General features: G+C 37.4%; 1 protein-coding gene across 2 annotated transcripts in view; it reads right to left on the bottom strand.

The window, feature by feature from the left end:
• The window catches only part of UGGT1 (UDP-glucose glycoprotein glucosyltransferase 1), a 143,153-nt gene that overhangs the window by 45,462 nt on the left and 78,858 nt on the right, over positions 1–18,833 (bottom strand). For both annotated transcript variants that reach the window (XM_087819948.1, XM_087819947.1), the window contains exons 19-25: positions 15,958–16,078; positions 13,173–13,271; positions 12,401–12,424; positions 11,814–11,908; positions 9,865–10,071; positions 8,983–9,114; positions 8,105–8,235 (exon numbers count right to left, since the gene is read on the bottom strand). In XM_087819948.1, the coding sequence (XP_087676074.1) occupies positions 8,105–8,235; positions 8,983–9,114; positions 9,865–10,071; positions 11,814–11,908; positions 12,401–12,424; positions 13,173–13,271; positions 15,958–16,078 (809 nt within the window). The remainder of the gene's footprint in view (positions 1–8,104; positions 8,236–8,982; positions 9,115–9,864; positions 10,072–11,813; positions 11,909–12,400; positions 12,425–13,172; positions 13,272–15,957; positions 16,079–18,833) is intronic.

Genomic DNA, 18,833 nt, shown 5'->3' with positions numbered 1-18,833 from the left:
ACCAGAGCTGGGAAGCGAGGGGTGAAGCACACCTACCTCTCCTGCAGGCTAGGAGCACCACTCCTAACAGGAAAAGGGCTGGTTCAGCTCAAGGAAGCCCCAGATATCCCCCACAGGGTACAGTCCTCAGGGGGGAAGGAAAACAGCTCACAGGATGACAAGAGTAAGACTCTCAAGGACTACTGTTTTGGAATTGGTGGAAAAGCTTAAAACTCCTTCTGGGGGCTGGGCAGATAAACTGCTCACCTGAATGTATTTTAATTGAACCCACTGAGCCCAGGCTGCTGAAACCACCTATAGAGAACAGGCAACAGACTGATTTCAATCTGAACATGCAGCAGGGCCAGTGCCTGGGGAACTAGAATCAGAGGACAGGGTAGAGACTGAGGAGCGGGCTTTGGAGCAGAAACTAACTTCCCCACAGTGAGTGCCTGACAGGAAAACCTCTAAATAAGGGGAGCAACATCCCGAGCTACACTAGCCATCCTGCACCCTAAAGACTTTTCAGAAGACTCTGGAGTAAGACCAGGCAACTACAAGGGAGAGGCAAAATAGCTGACAGGTGGAGGTGGTCCACAGAGAGCCTCAGACCTCCCAACTACCTGAGGACACCAGAGCCAAACCAGGACAGCTCCTGACATTCGCCGATACACACATACCTCCCAGGAGACCCAAAATCAGCAAACAAAACGGTGAGCCTCAGATAACATAAGCTGCCCAGGTGAAACTCAACTGATTTTTTTTTTTTTTTTAACATATTTTAGTTGTTTTTAATTTTTTAATTAATATTTTAGAATTTGTTTTGTCTTGCTTTGTTTTTCCTGCTTTGTTGTGTTTTGTATTTTTGTTCTATCATCAAGGTTTTCTTGATATTCGTTGCTTTAATGCTGGTATATTGTCATTATAACCAATAATTGTTTACTGCTTTTCTCTATATTTCCCCCATATCTCTTATTGGCCTCCCTTCCTGCCCTTGCTTTACCTTTCTCTCTCTTCTTGTTCCATTGGCATAACTTGTTTTTCTCTTCTCTTTTTCTCTCCTTTTATTTTATGTCTTCTAGTCTTTTTGTTTATGATTGTCTATTTTTATTTTTTATTTTTCAACCATTTTCCTATTCCTACTCTCTATCCTTATATTTTCTGCTTTCCCGTTTACTTTCAGAATCTTTTTTCTGCCTCTTTTACCTCCTAGTAGCTTCTCTATTTTTTACTTTTTATTATTTTTTACTACTAGCAATAATATCCTTTTCTCCTTCTTTCTTTTTTGCATTAGTAATTGTGTTCTCACTTCTCTCTCTCTATTCTACTTTCTCTTGGGATGTTTTCACTGTGATTGTCAGGATATTTTGTAAGTTAACTGTTTGTTTCCTGGCAGTTTGTCTGTGTTTTGTTTTGCCCTGTCAGCACCAGTAAAATAGCTCACACAACCAGGTAGTGGCTGAGCCTCACTGTTAGCCAACCTGAGAAGATAGTCCTCCCAAAAGCAGGTCAACAACAATCTAGACCCAATCACAACAGGAGACCCTGAAGAACCCACAAAAGGGAAACTGACAAAAGGGATACGCCTAGCGCAAAGAGTTCAGAAGTATAGGAAAAGAGACCTCTGGGTCCCACTGGACATACACTAAAAAATCCCAAACCACAAGACTGGGACACAGCAAATGCATGTAATATACAGATACAAACATTAAGAGCAACAAAAATGGGGAGACAAAGAAGCAACCCCCAAACTAAAGAAAAGGGAAAATCACCAGAAAAAAGATGGAGGAAAGCAAGTTATCAGAAATAGAGTTCAGAGTAAAGGTTATAAAGATGCTTAAGGAAATTAATGAGAACAACATGATACTTAACAGGAAGGTCCAGGAACTTAGTGAAAACATGAAGAAGAAGAAAAAAAGCTAAATATCATAAATAAGAACCAGGCAGAAATGAAGAATACTGTATCTCAGATCAAGAATACGCTGGAAGGAATTAAAAGCAGGCTCAATGAAGGAAAGGACAGAAGTAGTGACTTAGAAGATGAGGTAGAAAAAAACAGAGCAGCAAAAAGAAAAAAACACTTAAAAAGCATGAGGAAAGTCTAAGGTAGCTTTGGAACAACATGAAGCAAAACAACATTCACATCATAGGGGTGCCAGGGGGGAGGAAAGAGAGCAAGGAATAGAGAACTTGGTGGATGAAATAATGACAGAAAACTTCCTTACACTGGAGAGGGAGAAAGCCACACAAGTTCAGGAAGCACAGAGGGTTCCAAACAAGAGGGACCCAAAGAGACCCACTCCAAGAGACATCCTAATTAAAATGGCAAATGTTAAGGACAAAGATTGAATATTAAGGGCTGCAAGAGAGAAACAACCAGTGACCTACAAGGAAACCCCCATAAGGCTGACAGCAGATCTCTCAACAGAAACTCTTCAGGCCAGAAGGGAATGGCATAAAGTTCCCAAAGTAATGAAAAGCAAGAACATGCAACCAAGATTGCTTTATCCAGCAAGACTATCATTTATAATTGAAAGTGAAATAAAGAGCTTCCCAGACCAAAAAAAAAGGCTAAAGGAGTTCGTACCATGAAACCAGCATTGCACGAAATGCTAAAAGGACTGCTCTAAGAAAAAGAAGAAATATTGAAAGGTACAACAGCATAAAAGAGGAAATAGCATTAAATAAGTATCTACCAATAGTGCCCTAAAATGTAAATGGAATAAATGCTTCAATCAAAAGACATAAGGCAGCTGAATGGGTAAGAAAACAGGACCCAAATATATGCTGTCTACACCCACCTGAGAGCAAAAGATTCACACAGTCTAAAAGTGAAGGGAAGGAAAAAATATTCCATGCAAATGAAAATGAAAAAAAAGCTGTACTAGCAAAACTTATTTTTGACCAAACAAACTTCAAAATTAGGACCATAACAAAAGAAAAAGACGGTCACTACATAATAGTAAAACAATCAATCCAACAGGAGGAAATAAGCCTTATAAATATATGTAGACCAAATATAGGAGCACCTAAATATATAAAAAATGTCTTGGGGGACATTAAGGGGAGATTGACAGCAACACAATCACAGTGGGGGACTTTAACACCCCACTTTCAGCACTGGAAAGATCATCAAGACAAAAAATCAACAGGGAAACAGACCTTAAATGACTCACTAGACCTAATGGATTTAATTGAAATTTACAGAACACTTCACCCCAAAGCAGCAGAATACACATTCTTCTCAAGTGCACATGGAACATTCTCAAAAATAGATCACATGTTAGGGCACAAGGCAAATCTCTACAAATACAAGAAGACTGAAATCATATCAAGCATCTTCTCGGATCACAATGCCATGAAACTAGAAATCAATCTTTATGAAAAAACTCAAAAATATTCAACACATGGAAGCTAAATAGTATGCTATTAAACAATGAATGGGTTACCAATGAGATCAAGGAAGAAATCAAAGACTTTATAGAAAAAAATGAAAATGACCAGAAAACAACCCAAAACTTATGGGAAACAGTGAAAACAGTCCTGAGAGGAAAGTTCATAGCATTACAGGCCTATCTCAAGAAACAAGAAAAAGATCTAATGAACCATCTAACACAACAACTAAAAGAACTAGAAAGAGAACAGCAAGAACCACCCCAAGGAAGTAGAAAGAAGGAAATAATAAAGATCAGAGCAGAAATTAATGACAGAGAGACTAAAAAAAAATTTCAAAAGATCAATAAAACCAAGAGCTGGTTCTCTGAAAAGATAAATAAGATTGATGCACCTTTAGCCAGACTCACCAAGAAACAAAGAGAGAGGACTAAAATAAATAAAATCAGAAATGAAAGAGGTGATATAACAACTGACTCAACAGAAATATAAAGGGTTATAAGAAAATACTATGAGCAACTATATGCCAACAAACTGGACAACATGGGTGAAATGGACAAATTCCTAGAAGCATACAACCTTCCAATGCTGAATCAAGAGGCAGAAAACCTGAATAGGCCGATAACAACTAATGAAATTGAAGCAGTAATCAAAAAACTCCCAGCAAACAAGAGTCCTGGACCAGATGGATTTACAGGTGAGTTTTACCAAATATTCAAAGACGAATTAACACCTATTCAAACTACTTCAGAAAATTCAAGAGGAGGGAAAACTCCCAAACTCTTTTTATGAGGCCAGCATTATCCTAATCCCAAAACCAGATAAAGACACTGCAAAGAAAGAAAATTACAAGCCACTATCCCTGATGAACATAGATGCTAAAATCCTCACTAAAATACTAGCAAACCGGATCCAGCAAGACATTAAAAAAATCATACACCACAACCAAGTGGGATTTATTCCAGGGATGCAAGGCTGGTATAACATCCGCAAATCAATAAACGTGATACATCACAAAAACAAAATGAAGGACAAAAATCATGTGATCATATCACTAGATGCAGAAAAAGCATTTGACAAAATCCAGCACCCATTTCTGATAAAAACTCTCAGCAAAGTGGGAATAGAGGGATCATACCTCAACATAATAAAGGCCATATATGACAAACCTACAGCCAACATCACACTCAATGGTCAAACACTAAAACCATTTCCCTTAAAAACAGGAACAAGGCAGGCGTGTCTACTCTCACCACTGTTATTCAATATAGTACTGGAAGTCCTTGCCACAGCCATCGGACAGGAAGAAATCATAAAAGACATCCAACTGGAAAGGAGGAAGTAAAACTGTCCTTATTTGCAGATGACATGATATTGTACATAGAAAACCCTAAAGACTCCATCAAAGTACTACTAGATTTGATAAATGAATTTGCAAAGTAGCCAGATACAAAGTCAACATCCGTAAATCAATGGCATTCTTATACACCAACAATGAACTTTCAGAGTGAGAAACTAAAAACAAAACAACAAAAAACCATTTACCGTTGCAACTAAAAAAAGTAAGATATCTAGGTATAAACTTAACCAAAAATGTAAAAGACCTGTACTCGGAAAACTACAGGACACTGAAAAAAAGAAATAGAGGAAGATATAAACAAGTGGAAAAATATACCATGCTCATGGACTGGAAGAATTAGTATCATTAAAATGTCCATAGTACCCAAAGCAATTTATAAATTCAATGCAATTCCTATTAAAATACCAACAGCATATTTCACAGATCTAGAACAAACATTTTGAAAATTTATAAGGAACCAAAAAAGACCCCAAATAGCTGCAGCCATCTTGAGAAAAAAGAACAGAGTGGGAGGGATCACATTACCGGACTTCAAACTGTACTACAAAGCCATTGTAATAAAAAAGGCTTGGTACTGGTACAACAACAGACATATAGATCAAAGGAACAAAATAGAGGCCCCAGAAATAAACCCACGCCATTATGGTCAGTTAATATTTGACAAAGGAGGCAAGAGCATACAATGCAGTAAAGACAGTCTCTTCAATAAGTGGTGCTGGGAAAATTGGACAGATACATGCAAAAAAATGAAACTAGACCAGCAACTTTCACCATACACAAAAATAAACTCAGAATGGATAAAAGACTTAAATGTAAGTCATGAAACCATAAAAATCCTAGAAGAAAACATAGGCAGTAAAGTCACAGACATCCCACGTAGTGGAATTTTTCACTGATACATTTCCTAGGGCAAGAGAAACAAAAGAAAAAATAAACATATGGGACTACATCAAACTAAAAAGCTTCTGCACAGCAAAAGAAAACAGCCTCAAAATACAAAGGAACCCCACGGTCTGGGAAAACATATTTGCCAAGGATGCATCTGATAAGGGGCTAATTTCCGAAGTGTACAAAGAACTCATAGCATTCAGCAAGAGAAAGACAAACAACCCAATTAAGAAATGGGAAAAGGGCCTGAATAGACACTTCTCCAAAGAGGACATTCAGATGGCCAAGAGACACATGAGAAATTGCTCAACGTCGCTAATCATCAGAGATGCAAATTAAAACCACAATGAGGTCTCACTTCACACCTATAAGAATGGCTCCATCAACAAACGACATGTGCTGGCGAGGGTGTGGAGAATGGGGAACCCTGGTACACTGCTGCTGGGAATGCAGATTGGTACAGCCACTATGGAAAACAGTGTGGAGGTTCCTCAAAAAATTAAAAGTGAAGCTGCCTTTTGACCTAGTGATCCCACTTCTAGGAATATATACTAAGAATCCTGCAACACTAATGAGAAACAACATATGCACCCCTATGTTCATAGCAGAGCAATTTACAATAGTTAAGATCTGGAAACAGCCCAAGTGCCCATTAGTAGATGAGTGGATAAAAAGCTGTGGGACATATACACCATGGAATACTATGCAGCTGTAAAGAAGAAGGATCTCATACCCTTTGGGACAGTATAGATGGGCCTGGAGAATATTATGCTAAGGGAAATAAGCCAGGTAGAGAAAGACAAACATCACATGACCTCACTTATATGTGAAATCTAAAGAACTTAATAAACTGAGGAACAGAGTAGAATCAATGACATGGAAGCACAGATCAGACTGACGAATGTCAGAGGGATGGAGGAGGGTGGATGGGTGGAAGGGGAGAGAGTAACCAAAGAATTTATATGCGTGTATGCACACCCCAAGGACTCGGACAATGGTTGGTAGAGGGACTGGGGAGGGGGAGGAGATGGGACAGGGTGGAATGAGTCATTGGGGAGAAAATGGGACATCTGTAATATTTTAAACAAAAATAAACCAAAAAAAAATCAAAAAAAAAAAATATATATATATATATTAATAAAAAAAATAAAACATTGGCAGTAAACTCTGTCACACTGTTCTTCGTAATTTTTTTTTCTGACATATCTCCTCAGGTAAGAGAAACAAAAGCAAAAAGAAAAAAATTTAGACTACACCAGACTAAAAAGTTTTTGGAGAGCAAATGAAATCATCAATAAAACAAAAAGACAACCTACTGAATAAGAGCTTATTATTATTATTACTGAATATATCACCAATGATACATCTGATATGGGGTTAACACCCAAAATTTATAAAGAATTCAAATAACTGGAACCCCAAAAACCAAACAATCTGATTTAAAAATGGGCAGAGGAACTTGGACACTTCTCCAAAGAGGGCATACAGATAAACAAGAGACATATGAAAAAATGCTCAATGTCACTATCACAAAAATGAAAATTTAAACCACAATGAGGTATCACCTCACACCTGTCAGAATGGTTACCATCAATAAATCAAAAAACAAGTGTTGGTGAGGATGTGAAGAAAAGGGAGCCCTCATGCACTTTTCATGAGAATACAGACTGGTGCAGTCACTTTGGAAAACAATATGGAGTTACCTCAAAAAATTAAAAATGGAGCTGCCTTATGACCCAGAAATTCTACTTCTGGGTATTTATTTCAAGAAACACAAAACACTAATTCTAAAGAACATATGCTCCCCTGTGTTCACTCTAGCATCATTTACAACAGTCAAGATATGGAAGCAACCTAAGTGCCTATCGATACGTAAATGGATAAAGAAGATTTAGTATATGTACATACAATGGAATATTACTCAGCCAAAAAAAAAAAGGGAATGAAATCTTGCCATTAGAGAAAGTATGGGTGGACCTAGAGGGTATTATGCTAAGTGAAATAAGTCAGTCAGAGAAAGAGAAATACCATAGATTTCACTTATATGTGGAATCTAAAGAACAAAATAAACAAACATATAAAACAGAAACAGACTCATAAATACAGAGAACAGACAGGGTTGTCAGATGAAAGGGGGTTTGGGGCACTTGGTAAAAAAGGTAAAGCAATTAAAAAGTACAAATTAGGAGTTACAAAATAGTCACAAGAATGTAAAGTTCAGCATATTGCAGTTCAATGTAAAGTTCAATAATATTGCAATGACTATGTACGGTGTCATGTGGGTAGTAGAATTATCAGGAGGATTACTTCATAAGTTATATAAATGTCTAACCACTATGCCGTCCACCTGAAACTAATATAAAATAATAGTGAATGTCAACCGTAATTGAAAAATTAAATTTAATAAAATACATTTTAAAAATACAGATTAAAAAATATATATAGCCCCTAAAACATAAGAAATTTCTTCTATGTAAAACTTACACATCTTCTTCTACCCGAAGCTGTTGAATATGAGATTTAATTTTCTGTCCTGAAGTTTTTAAGATGATATTTTCCAGGAGGTGGAAATCATCTTGATTAAAGAGTTCATTATCCTCCAGTGGCCCAATGATCTGTGAAGAACAGAGTTGTCAGTGGAGAAATGCAACCTGTAAAGAAGTCCTTTCTTGTCCTCAGGCCATCTCATGAACCAATCATGTTAAAGACCCAAGATATGTTTGCGACTGAATAAAGTCAATGAAAATGTAAAAATAAAATCCCGATGAACTCACACTGTTATTTGCTTGCTTATCAATTCCTCAACTACACAGAGTGTAGACTTGTTTACTTTACAATATTTTTACAGTAAGCAAACTGAAGTACAATAATATAGGTTTCATTAATTCTCACTGAATATAAATAATAAAGCCAAAATAGAGATGTAGTGGTCGATACGGCAGATTTTACCCTACGTGCTAAGACTTTAAAGTCTGATGTATGCACCACAGTCTACATTCTCATGTCAGTGGCGGCCAAGATTCTATGAAGAGTGTAAGTCTGGCCCCACTGAGTGCACAGACTGCACTATAAGCAGGGTCCCCACGGACGAGCAGGGTTTCATGTGTCACAGGCCTCACTGACTTAGGTTCTGAGAGCCACTGCACCTCGCTGCTTAAACTCAGAACACTTCTAGGTCAAAATGAGCAAACCTCCTTCAAAATAAGAGAGCACACAAAGTCATCAGCACCGTAAACACCCGAATCACCTTTGGGAAATGAGTGGCTCTGTCTGAAGAGTTTGCTACCTTCAGAGGAGAATGCTGCCAAGACTGCTCACTGATCTAATCTGAAGGCAAGCTTGTCTCAGGACAAGATCCTCACCCTTCCATTGCTGATCACTGCCCTCTGTCCCTTCTTCAGCTTCAGGACATCCCTGCAGTACATGGCATGAGACAAAATGAAATCCATTTTGGAAGCTTCAAAGACCTCTTTAAAAAGACTGAAATCCATGCCCTAGGAAAGTAATTGTCATTAAGGAAAAGTAAAAGTTATTAAACCATAAAAATGAATAATCATAATGAATAAATAATAAAACTCTATAAATGAAAGCAATAACTAACTTTAGTAATTAGCATTATGATGTCTCCCTTCTCCCTTCCATTTTCCCCACCCTCCCACCTATCAAGTAAAGCTTATTTCCTTCCATAGTTCTTTTATGTGACTGTTTGGGTAGCAAACCAGTGTTCATGATACCTTTATTCTGCATTTTAAAATATTTCCTATTTCAAGTGAGAGTCTTTCTTCTAACTGAAACATCAAGCATACTCATCATTTTATGATAAATTTTAAGACTAAAAAAACAGTAAAAGGTATGTTACATATAAATGAATAAACATGAGCTTACACTGGAAAAACATCAAGAACACATTAGCTTCTAACTCATTAACTGACTTAAATCTCAATTTTTCGTTCTATCAACAAGTCAAATATTGTCTTTTAAAAACTATAAAAACAAATGGCCTGTGCTTAAAACGTACATAAACCTGTATCACTGACATCTTGAAACCTAACAAGTTTAAAAGCAATAAAGGGAATGTGGCAGAATTGTTATTTCTTGGAAAGATTCTTCCAACGACAAAAAAAAGACACCCTGAGATTCAAAACTGAAAGTCCAAATTCTTATCATAAACTTCAGCCCATGGGAGCAAACTTCTGTGGTAAGTAACAGAGAGAGGTAGCCTCAAGCAATGGACAGAGACTCACCCCAACAGAGAACTCCCCAATATCAGTTCCTGCAGCCAGGGCCTCCGCAGTCTCCTCCTTGGCCATTTTTGTAATGAAGTTCTTAGCAGAGTTGGAGGTCTGTGTTTGAAGAGCTGCCCAGATTGCTCTGGAGATCTGCATGTTCTCATAATTTATGTCATCACCAGGATTATTGATCATGCCTATCCTAACATTGTTACTGGATTTCTATTTACAAAATAGGAAATAAGGGTTATATGGTAGACGTTTGCAACTTTAAAAGTGACATTAACATCAGTCATATTCTATAAAGAGAAAATAATACTCTCTTAAAAGTCTTCGGTAGTTCCTCTCTGCAAACAGAACAAAATTAAAATGCTATAACCAGGCATTCAAACCCCTACATGAACTGGCCCCTAGCCAACCTTTCCAACTTCATTTCTTACCATCCTGTAAATACAGCATACATTAGAAACCCTAAGAATCCTATACTCCTCCCCCACACATATTTTGTATTCTAGTACATACCACGCCTCGCACTGGCATGTGAACCCCAAGTACACCCATCTTTGCTTCCTTATTAAGTCCCAAGCACTCCTCGGAGCTCTCCTCAAACCCTTCTTCATTCACATGCCTTTCCAGATTTCTAAAAGTTTTTCTCCCTGGGTAAAAAGTTAATCTCTCCCTGGGTAAAAAGACAAGAACCCATGTGAGAGAAGATATGTGGGAACCAAAAAAGGGCTCGTATCAGAAATTCATACTTATGTATATCTAAAGACATGTATAAGAATATTCACGGCAGGATTCTTCAGAATAGCCCCAAACTACAAATAAGCCAAATGTCCATCAAATACACTAAACAAACAAAACTTTGTGATTACAGTTACATGATACAAAACTACACAATGATAAAGAACTATCACTACTTGTAATTTCATGGATCTCAAAAATGTTGAGGAAAGAAACAAATACATATTATAAGATTCCATTTAAAAAATAAATAAATAAATAGGCAAACCTACTGTATGATGTGAGAAGAGGAAAAGGCCAGGGGGCAACTGATACGCCACAAGCAGGGGAGGGCTTTCAGGAATTTGGTACTTCTCTTTACCTGGTGTGGTCACACGGGTGTGCTCACTTTGAGACACTGTGTATCCTATGATTTGTGCACTTCTTTTGAACCTATATTTTACTTTACTTCAATTAAAATACTTATTTAAAAATATTTGACTCCCCCCACTCTCCCACCACCTGAACATCCATCAATCTGAGTCCGAGTTCCTTATACCGTATCTATCATCCTTCACTAGGGCTACTCCTAATTTAATTTTGAATTAATCACAGCAACTAATCTGTTCCCTTACAGTAAGGCACTTTGCACATCAGTGAAGCTGACATCACCTCGATATGCCTCCCTGAGACACAGGGCGCCACGGAGACACAAGAGGGGTGTGACGTTTGGATGAAGACCCAATCTAAAACTGCTCAGGAAAAGGAAATGTAACATCTCATTCTCTGACAATGACACTCTCTAGAAGGGTCAATTTCTTCTCAACTATCCCCCACTGCCATTCACTCAAGGGCTATGATTTATGTGCTGCATAGCTTTCAGACCAGGTGCATGTGTGTCCCTCTGCATGCCTAGACCTACTTCTATCATACATGCACTTACACCTAGACCTGCCTCTCCCACACATGTACAACACCATCTCTGCCACAAGACCAAGAGCAGCATACAATAAAAACTCATCTAAGATGACCTTATTATTTTTTCCTCTAAAAGAATCTATCCCCTTAAATAAAGGTAGAATGCTGCAGTCTTCTCTATTTCCTTACTGGCCAGCAGACCTCTGAAGAAAAAACACTCTATTTCCTCAAGCACTAAGAGAGAAGGACCTGGTCTTCCCACCAGAACAAAAATATCGGCACACAAATGCTCATGAGGACATAATAAAGTTGCAGACACTTGCCTGATGTTTAATAGCATCATACAATAATTGCCTTCCAGAGGGGCTATCAAAATCCCCAACAATCCAAAAAGTTACTGGCCTAATAAAAGAATCATCTGTAGAAAAAGAAAACAACATATTAAGTTGGAGGGAAGAAAGCACATTCTATGTTTCAATACTGTTATTAAGCCAAATAATTTCTGAAAACCATGCAAAAAATAAGAAAATTACAAGTTTAATAAAGATACAAAGCAAAAGTAGTGAAACTGATAGTAGAAGAAAGCAATACCTTCCACATGGCTTAATTATAAACTAGGGACATGCACTTATTAATTCTACTATGGTTTGGGCATTTGTTAGCATATAAAATGAAAAAGAGCCCTGAACATGTAGGTAACATATTATACTCTTTAATCATATTAATTTGTAACTTTCTGAAATATGCTTCTTTGTAAACATTTATACAAAATTTATCTGAATGAATAATTATCTACTGTTACCCACAGGTTCCAGAAACATCCCAATAAAGGGTCAATAAATTCTGTATAACAGTGCCTGAAATAAGATAATTAAGAAAAGAAACAGAACATTCTAAAGTTTAAAGTTACCATAGATTTCCTTGGAGGACATCCCTGGACAAAGGTAAAGGAAAGAGTAGAAAAAAAGAAAATGTCATTTCTATAATTATTGCCTAAGATCAGAGTCAAATTTTAAATAATGCCTAACATGATCTAGGTTTTTTTCTGCTCCTTAGTGCCAGTAGTGCTGAGCACTGTCCCAGTTCTCCTCAGAACCAGGTTCTTAGGAATCAAATGGAGGGAGAATGACCTGTGCTTCAATGTATCTAGGAAACCAGATATTCTCTCTGGGAGATGAGAATTGCCTTAAATGACATTCAGCACTCTGAAAGGGCAGTAAGTGTGACCATAGGGGAAAAACATTTGTCTGCCATTATAAGGGCATCATTTCACACAGTCTTTATCTAAATAAATAACTACATGAAATCAGTTTTAAAACTTATACAAGTATTTCTAGAACCAAGTTTATCCTTAAAAAATTAACTCAATGCTATCACTGAAGAGGCATGTCAAACCAAATTCCAATCTATCAGCCCATTAACATCATAAATGTTTTCTCACTTTTAACCCCCAAACCTTTTTCCTTTTGACTTTAATATCTAATTTAAAATGTAATAAAGACAGCATTTAAATTTTCAAAAATATATAAAGAATTAAATTTTAAAAAGGTATTTTCTATACTCAAATCCTAAGAAATAATAAAATAAATTATGACCTCTCTCTCCCAACAGATACTAATGATTGAATTTTTTGTAAATACTAAAACAAATGTTGAATCCAAGATAAGCCTAGAATATGTTACCTTTCTTTGTCAGATAGTTCATACTATTAGCTATAGCAGCAGTCTTGCCTTGAGAATCCAAAACAGTAAATCTAGCATAGTCATCCACAAAAAAGTTATCTGAAAAAAAATTGAAGTAGATTTATAATTAATATGCCTAAATTCAATCTAATGTTAATTTCAACTGATAATATGACATGACCATAATACAAGTTTTATAAAAATGCATGAGTGAAATATATTGCTTCATGTTTATTGAATAACTTTACAATCCCACTGACCTCTATTCCATTAATCACATTTTAAGACACAAAGGTAATAAAAATGCACACATCTCACATAACTGTCGTATGCATATGTGTCATTTTAATAGTTTAAACTTATTCTATTCCTACTTGTATCACTTTACAACTAGCGACTGAGGAAAATGATCTCTTAAAAATACCCCCTGAACTTCATTTCTCCCTCTATTGTCTATCAACCAGAATAAGCTCTTCCTTACCCTATTTTGGTGGGGGGGGAACAAGAATAGGAGAAAAAAAACTTTAAAATTCTCATTTTAATGTTTTCATGTGTCAGAAAAGAGTATATTTTTAGCCCTAACAGAAACAAAAGGTCACTTTCAGATTCATATCCTGATTAGTGCCTATGGGCAATGCTCTCAATAATCATTTCCCCTCAGATTACTCTTGCTAAAATTCCAGTTTCAGCAAGTCATTCTGTTGCTCTAAACTACCCAGTAATTTCTTTCTACCTACAAAATGGTCTCCAGACTGGTATCATAAACCCTCTATCTATAGCAGTCTCCCCAATCTTATGCATTATCACACCCAACTCTACTGCCATTCTCCTCTCACTGTCCTCCAATCACATCCTGCTTGCCCACCCTCCCATCTACTTGTCTGTCCACCCACCACTCACCCACCTAAACTTTCATTCAACAAAATATACTAAGGACCTATGATCCTTTCAGTCAATATTCTAGAAAAGGAAAGCAATGGTAAATAAGACAGACATTAGACTTCTCTAACGATGTTTGGGACAGCACAGGTGATGGGGCTGGGAGCTGGATCAAGAGGATGCCAGCTGCTCCTCACTGATAGCTCCCCATGTTCCCCAGCAGGCTATAGCTTTGCCTCTGGGGACTAGCACCACTTCACAGCTGATCACTACAGCACCCCGTGGAGAAAGGCATCCCGAACACAGAACCATTTCTGTGCTCCGTATGCATGAGTACTCCAAAAATAACTACCGATAGTTTAATTTAAAATGATGAAACAAAAACAACTCAGGATAAAGACTCATATCACTGTTCGCCTTGCTCTATTAAAATTTCTGGTGCCCTGGCCAGTGTGCCTCAGTGGTTGAACTGATGGGTCCCGAGTTCAATTCAATGGTCAAGGGGGCATATACCTGGGTTTTAGGTTCGATCCTCAGCCCTGGTTGAGGTGTATACAGGAGGCAACCGATCGATGTGTCTGTCACATTGATGTTTCTCTCTCTCTCTCTATCCCCTCTCCCTCCCACTTTCCACCCTCTCTAAAAATAGATGGAAAAAAATATCCTCAGGTGAGGATTAACAAAAACAACAAAACAAAAAAAGACTTATCGTGAAAAATCTAAAACCTAATGTAAAGAAACAATGCAGCTCACATTCTATTTTCTTTTTCAAATATAAGCATATATGTGCATTTTTCTTTTCCGAAAAGAAGAGATATTTTGTTTCAAGTTAGATTACAAGATAGTTGCCATAAAGTAACAACCATAAATAGATCTACATATTCATTATTCTCAATGACAACAAGTACACTTGGTTTTTACTTCACTAGTACAGGTATCTTTTCCCTCCCAGTGAGATTTCCAGACAAGTGATGATGGCTCCCCCTTATTTCCAGCTGTTTACTAAAGCTTTCAGAATCTCACAGAAAGGCAGAAGGAACAAACTGCACCTGGGCTTAACATATCTGCCTCTTAAAAGGTTTCTTGTGGAAACAACCCAAACATTCATCAACTGAGGAATAATAAGCGAAACATCTGCCATCTACACGGAAGAGTATTAATCAGCCATAAAGAGAATGAAGTACTACTGACACATGCCACAGCATGGATGAACCTGAGAGACATTATGCTAAGTGAAAGAAGCCAGTCACAAAAGTTCCCCATTATATGAGACACCCAGAATATAAAACCCATAGAAACAAAAACTAGATTAGTGGTTGCTGGAGGACAGGAGAAGGGAAAAATGGGAAGTGACTACTGATGGGCACATCAATTCTTTTGGGGGTGATGATAATGTTCGAAAATTAGAGAGTGGAAATGATCACACAACTCTGAAAATATACTAAAATTTGTGCACTTTAAAAGAGTTTTATGGTATGACACTATTTCTCAATGAAGCTTTACTTTTTAGAAAGGCATTCTTATGTCCTCAGAGAAAAACTACCTAGGATATTTGTCAACATTGCTGACCGAACCCAGAATGATGACGAAGAGAAGACAGCTGCATAAAAGCTTTATAATAAAGTCAATAGTACAAGTCCCTTTTTATCACCTAAGCTTGTTTAGTTCGTAATTAAAAGGCACTGAATACTTCTCAAAGTTTACAAGGGCTTATCCAGGAAGAATTCTCTCCTTTTGGAGGACATGTGAATTTAGAAGCCTGCATTATAAACTCAAGGTGCAATGAGTTTAAACATAAAATTGTGTAGCAATCTTGGGTTATCTTCTGAACACCACAATCTAACAAATGCAAAGATTCTGAAAGACAAATCAAAACCACCCAAAGTGTTCCTGAAATGCTCCTTACTGGTTGCTGTTAAATCCAGGTATTCTCGCTCAACCGTCAAAATCCTAGGGTTGATTCGTGGAACAACATTCGGCTGATTCATAATATACTCTACCACATCTTGATCGTGGGACAGTTCACCCTACAGAAGAAATGGAAACAGGGTGTGGTGGGATGACTGCTAAACAAATCTGATCAAGAATAATTTATTAGAAACTAAAAAATCATTAACTTTATATCATCTTCTTATGTATGGGTAACAGCTAAAACCAGAAGTTACCACATTACAGGCCCTTATCATTGCCAAGCATAGCTTGGTGTATTATGCACAGTAAAATGCTAACTCCTTCAACAATGTGAAGCAGATGTTATTGATGTCCATTTTAAAGATAAGGAAGCTGTGGCACAGGTTAAATAGCGACTTACAGTCACAGAGCTGATGAGAAGCGAAATGTGAAATGCAAATCCAGGTTTATTTCATCTCTCCACACACTACTGTGCTTCCCCAGAAATAAGCAAGCTCTTCAAATTAGTAAAGAGTTAACATAAGCATGCCCTGGCCAGGGTTGCTCAATGGTTAGAGCGTCGGCCCACACACCAAAGGGTGGTGGGTTCAAACCCCGGCCCAGTTGGGGCGCATAAGGGAGGAAACCAATCAGTTTTTCTCTCACATCAATCTCTCTCTCTAAAAATCAAAGGAAAAATTATCCTCCGGTGAGGATTAAATGAGAAAAAACCCCACAAACAGACAACTTACCACAAGCAGAAATCCACTGAGATCTGCTCATTGTTAGCTTCTCTTAAAGAAAAAAGCCACATGCATTCACTCAAGCAGTTAATATACTTTGTAATAAAAATCACCCCAAGCTTTCTCCAATCTCAGGCATCCAAGTAACCCTATATTTCCAGAATCATAAGTACAGTGGGGGAAAGAGAAATCATTTATTATTCTTCCCTTTGTACCTCTCATATTATAGAAATACTTGTATAGCTGACCCTTGAAAAATCCGGGTGTGCAGTACGTGGGTCCATAAGGGACCACTAATACGTGGGTTTTTTTCAATAAATATTGTAAATGTATTTACTCTTCCTTATGATTTTCGTAACATTTTTTTCTCTAGTTTACTTTATTATAAGAATATAGTATATAATACATATGACACACAAAATGGGTGTTAATCAACTTTTTATGTTATCAGTAAGGCTTCCAGTCACTAACAGAAAGCTTGGTAAGTTTAAGGGAGTCAAAGTTATATGCAAATTTTTGACTGTGTAGGGGGTTAGCACCCCAACCCTAAATTGCTCAAGGGTTAACTGTAGCCTGTTGTAAAAAGGAAGGAAGAAAGGAAGGAAGGGAGGGAGGGAAATGTAATATACTTCAAGTAGGAAAAAAAGAGTTCGACAACTAGACATAATTATGAAATGTCAAAAGTGAAAGGGGATCCTGAATGATCCTGAAACCAACCAAAGAGAGGATCCTGAAAACAGAGAAATATTTATCACATAGACCTGATCCTGAATCATATTAACAGCTGATTTTTCAAGAGAAACCAGAGATCAAAAAGCAATGGAACTACATATTCAAAGCACTGAAAAGAAAAGGCAGTCAACCAACAATTCCATATCCAGGTAAATTTTCATTAAAAAATGAAGGGCAGCTGGACCAGGCCTGGCTCAGCAGCTGATTGTTGACCTAGGATCCAGGAGATCACAGTTCAATTCCTGGTCAGGGCACATGCCTGGGTTTTGGGCTCAATCCCCAGCAGGGGGCATGCAGGAGGCAGCCGATAAATGACTCATCAGTGATGTTGCTATCTCTCTCTCTCCCTCTCCCTTCCTGTCAGCGAAATCAATAGAGATACATTTAAAAAAAAAATGAAGAGCAAATAAACACATTCCCAGATAAAGAAAAATGAAGAGAAATTTTCATTGGCATAATGAATACTAACCTATAATAAATACTAAGGGGATTCCTTGCTAAAATATAAGGAGATAAGACAATAATTTGAATCTACACAAAAAATTAAGAGCTCAAGTAAAGGTAGCCACATAAGTAAATATAAAGAGCATAAATGTATTTTTGGGTTGTAACTATTTCTACCTCACTTAAAAGATAATTCTAAGAGGGAACAGTTATAAATTGATGCCAATGGGCACATAATGTGGAAAGATGCAACTTGCATGACAATAACAATATAAAGGAGGGGCTAAATAAAGCTACAGAAAAACAAAGCTTTCCTGTATTATTGAAATTAAGTTGATATAAAAAATTTAACAATTATACACAAATGCTACATAGAAAGAATTATGCACATTGCCCGGCTGGCGTGGCTCAGCGTTTGAGCATCAATCTATGATCCAGGAGATTGTGGTTGGATTCCGGGTCAGGGCACATGTCTGGGTTGCAGGCTCGATCCCCAGCAGGGGGCGTACAGGAGGCAGCCAATCAATGACTGACTCATCACTGATGTTTCTATCTCTCTCTCCCCCTCTCCCCTTGTGTCCTCTGAAATCAATGAAAATATATTTTAAAAAATAATTAAATAATTTTAAAAAAGAATTATACACCACAACAAAATGGGATTTACCCCAGGAATTCAAAGTTAGGTCAACATAATGCTCCCTATTAATAAATAAAGGACAAAAAATACATGACCATCTTTTTTGTTTTTTTTTTAAATATATCTTTATTGATTTCAGAGAGAGGGAAGGACAGGGGGAGAGAGAGATAGAAACATCAATGATGAGAGAGTCATTGATCAAGCCTGCAACCAGGCATTTGCCCTGACAGGGAATCGAACCCTGATCGCCTGGATCCTAGGTCGACGCTCAACTGCTGAGCCACGCCTCGCCGGGCTACGTGACCATCTTAATAAACAAAAAAAAATTATTTGACC

This window comes from Miniopterus natalensis, chromosome 8 (assembly GCF_054644295.1).
Source record: "Miniopterus natalensis isolate mMinNat1 chromosome 8, mMinNat1.hap1, whole genome shotgun sequence".
NCBI classification, from domain to species: Eukaryota; Metazoa; Chordata; class Mammalia; order Chiroptera; family Miniopteridae; genus Miniopterus; species Miniopterus natalensis.
The sequence above is the reverse complement of the archived record's forward strand: the minus strand, read 5'-3'. Positions and strand labels throughout refer to the sequence as shown.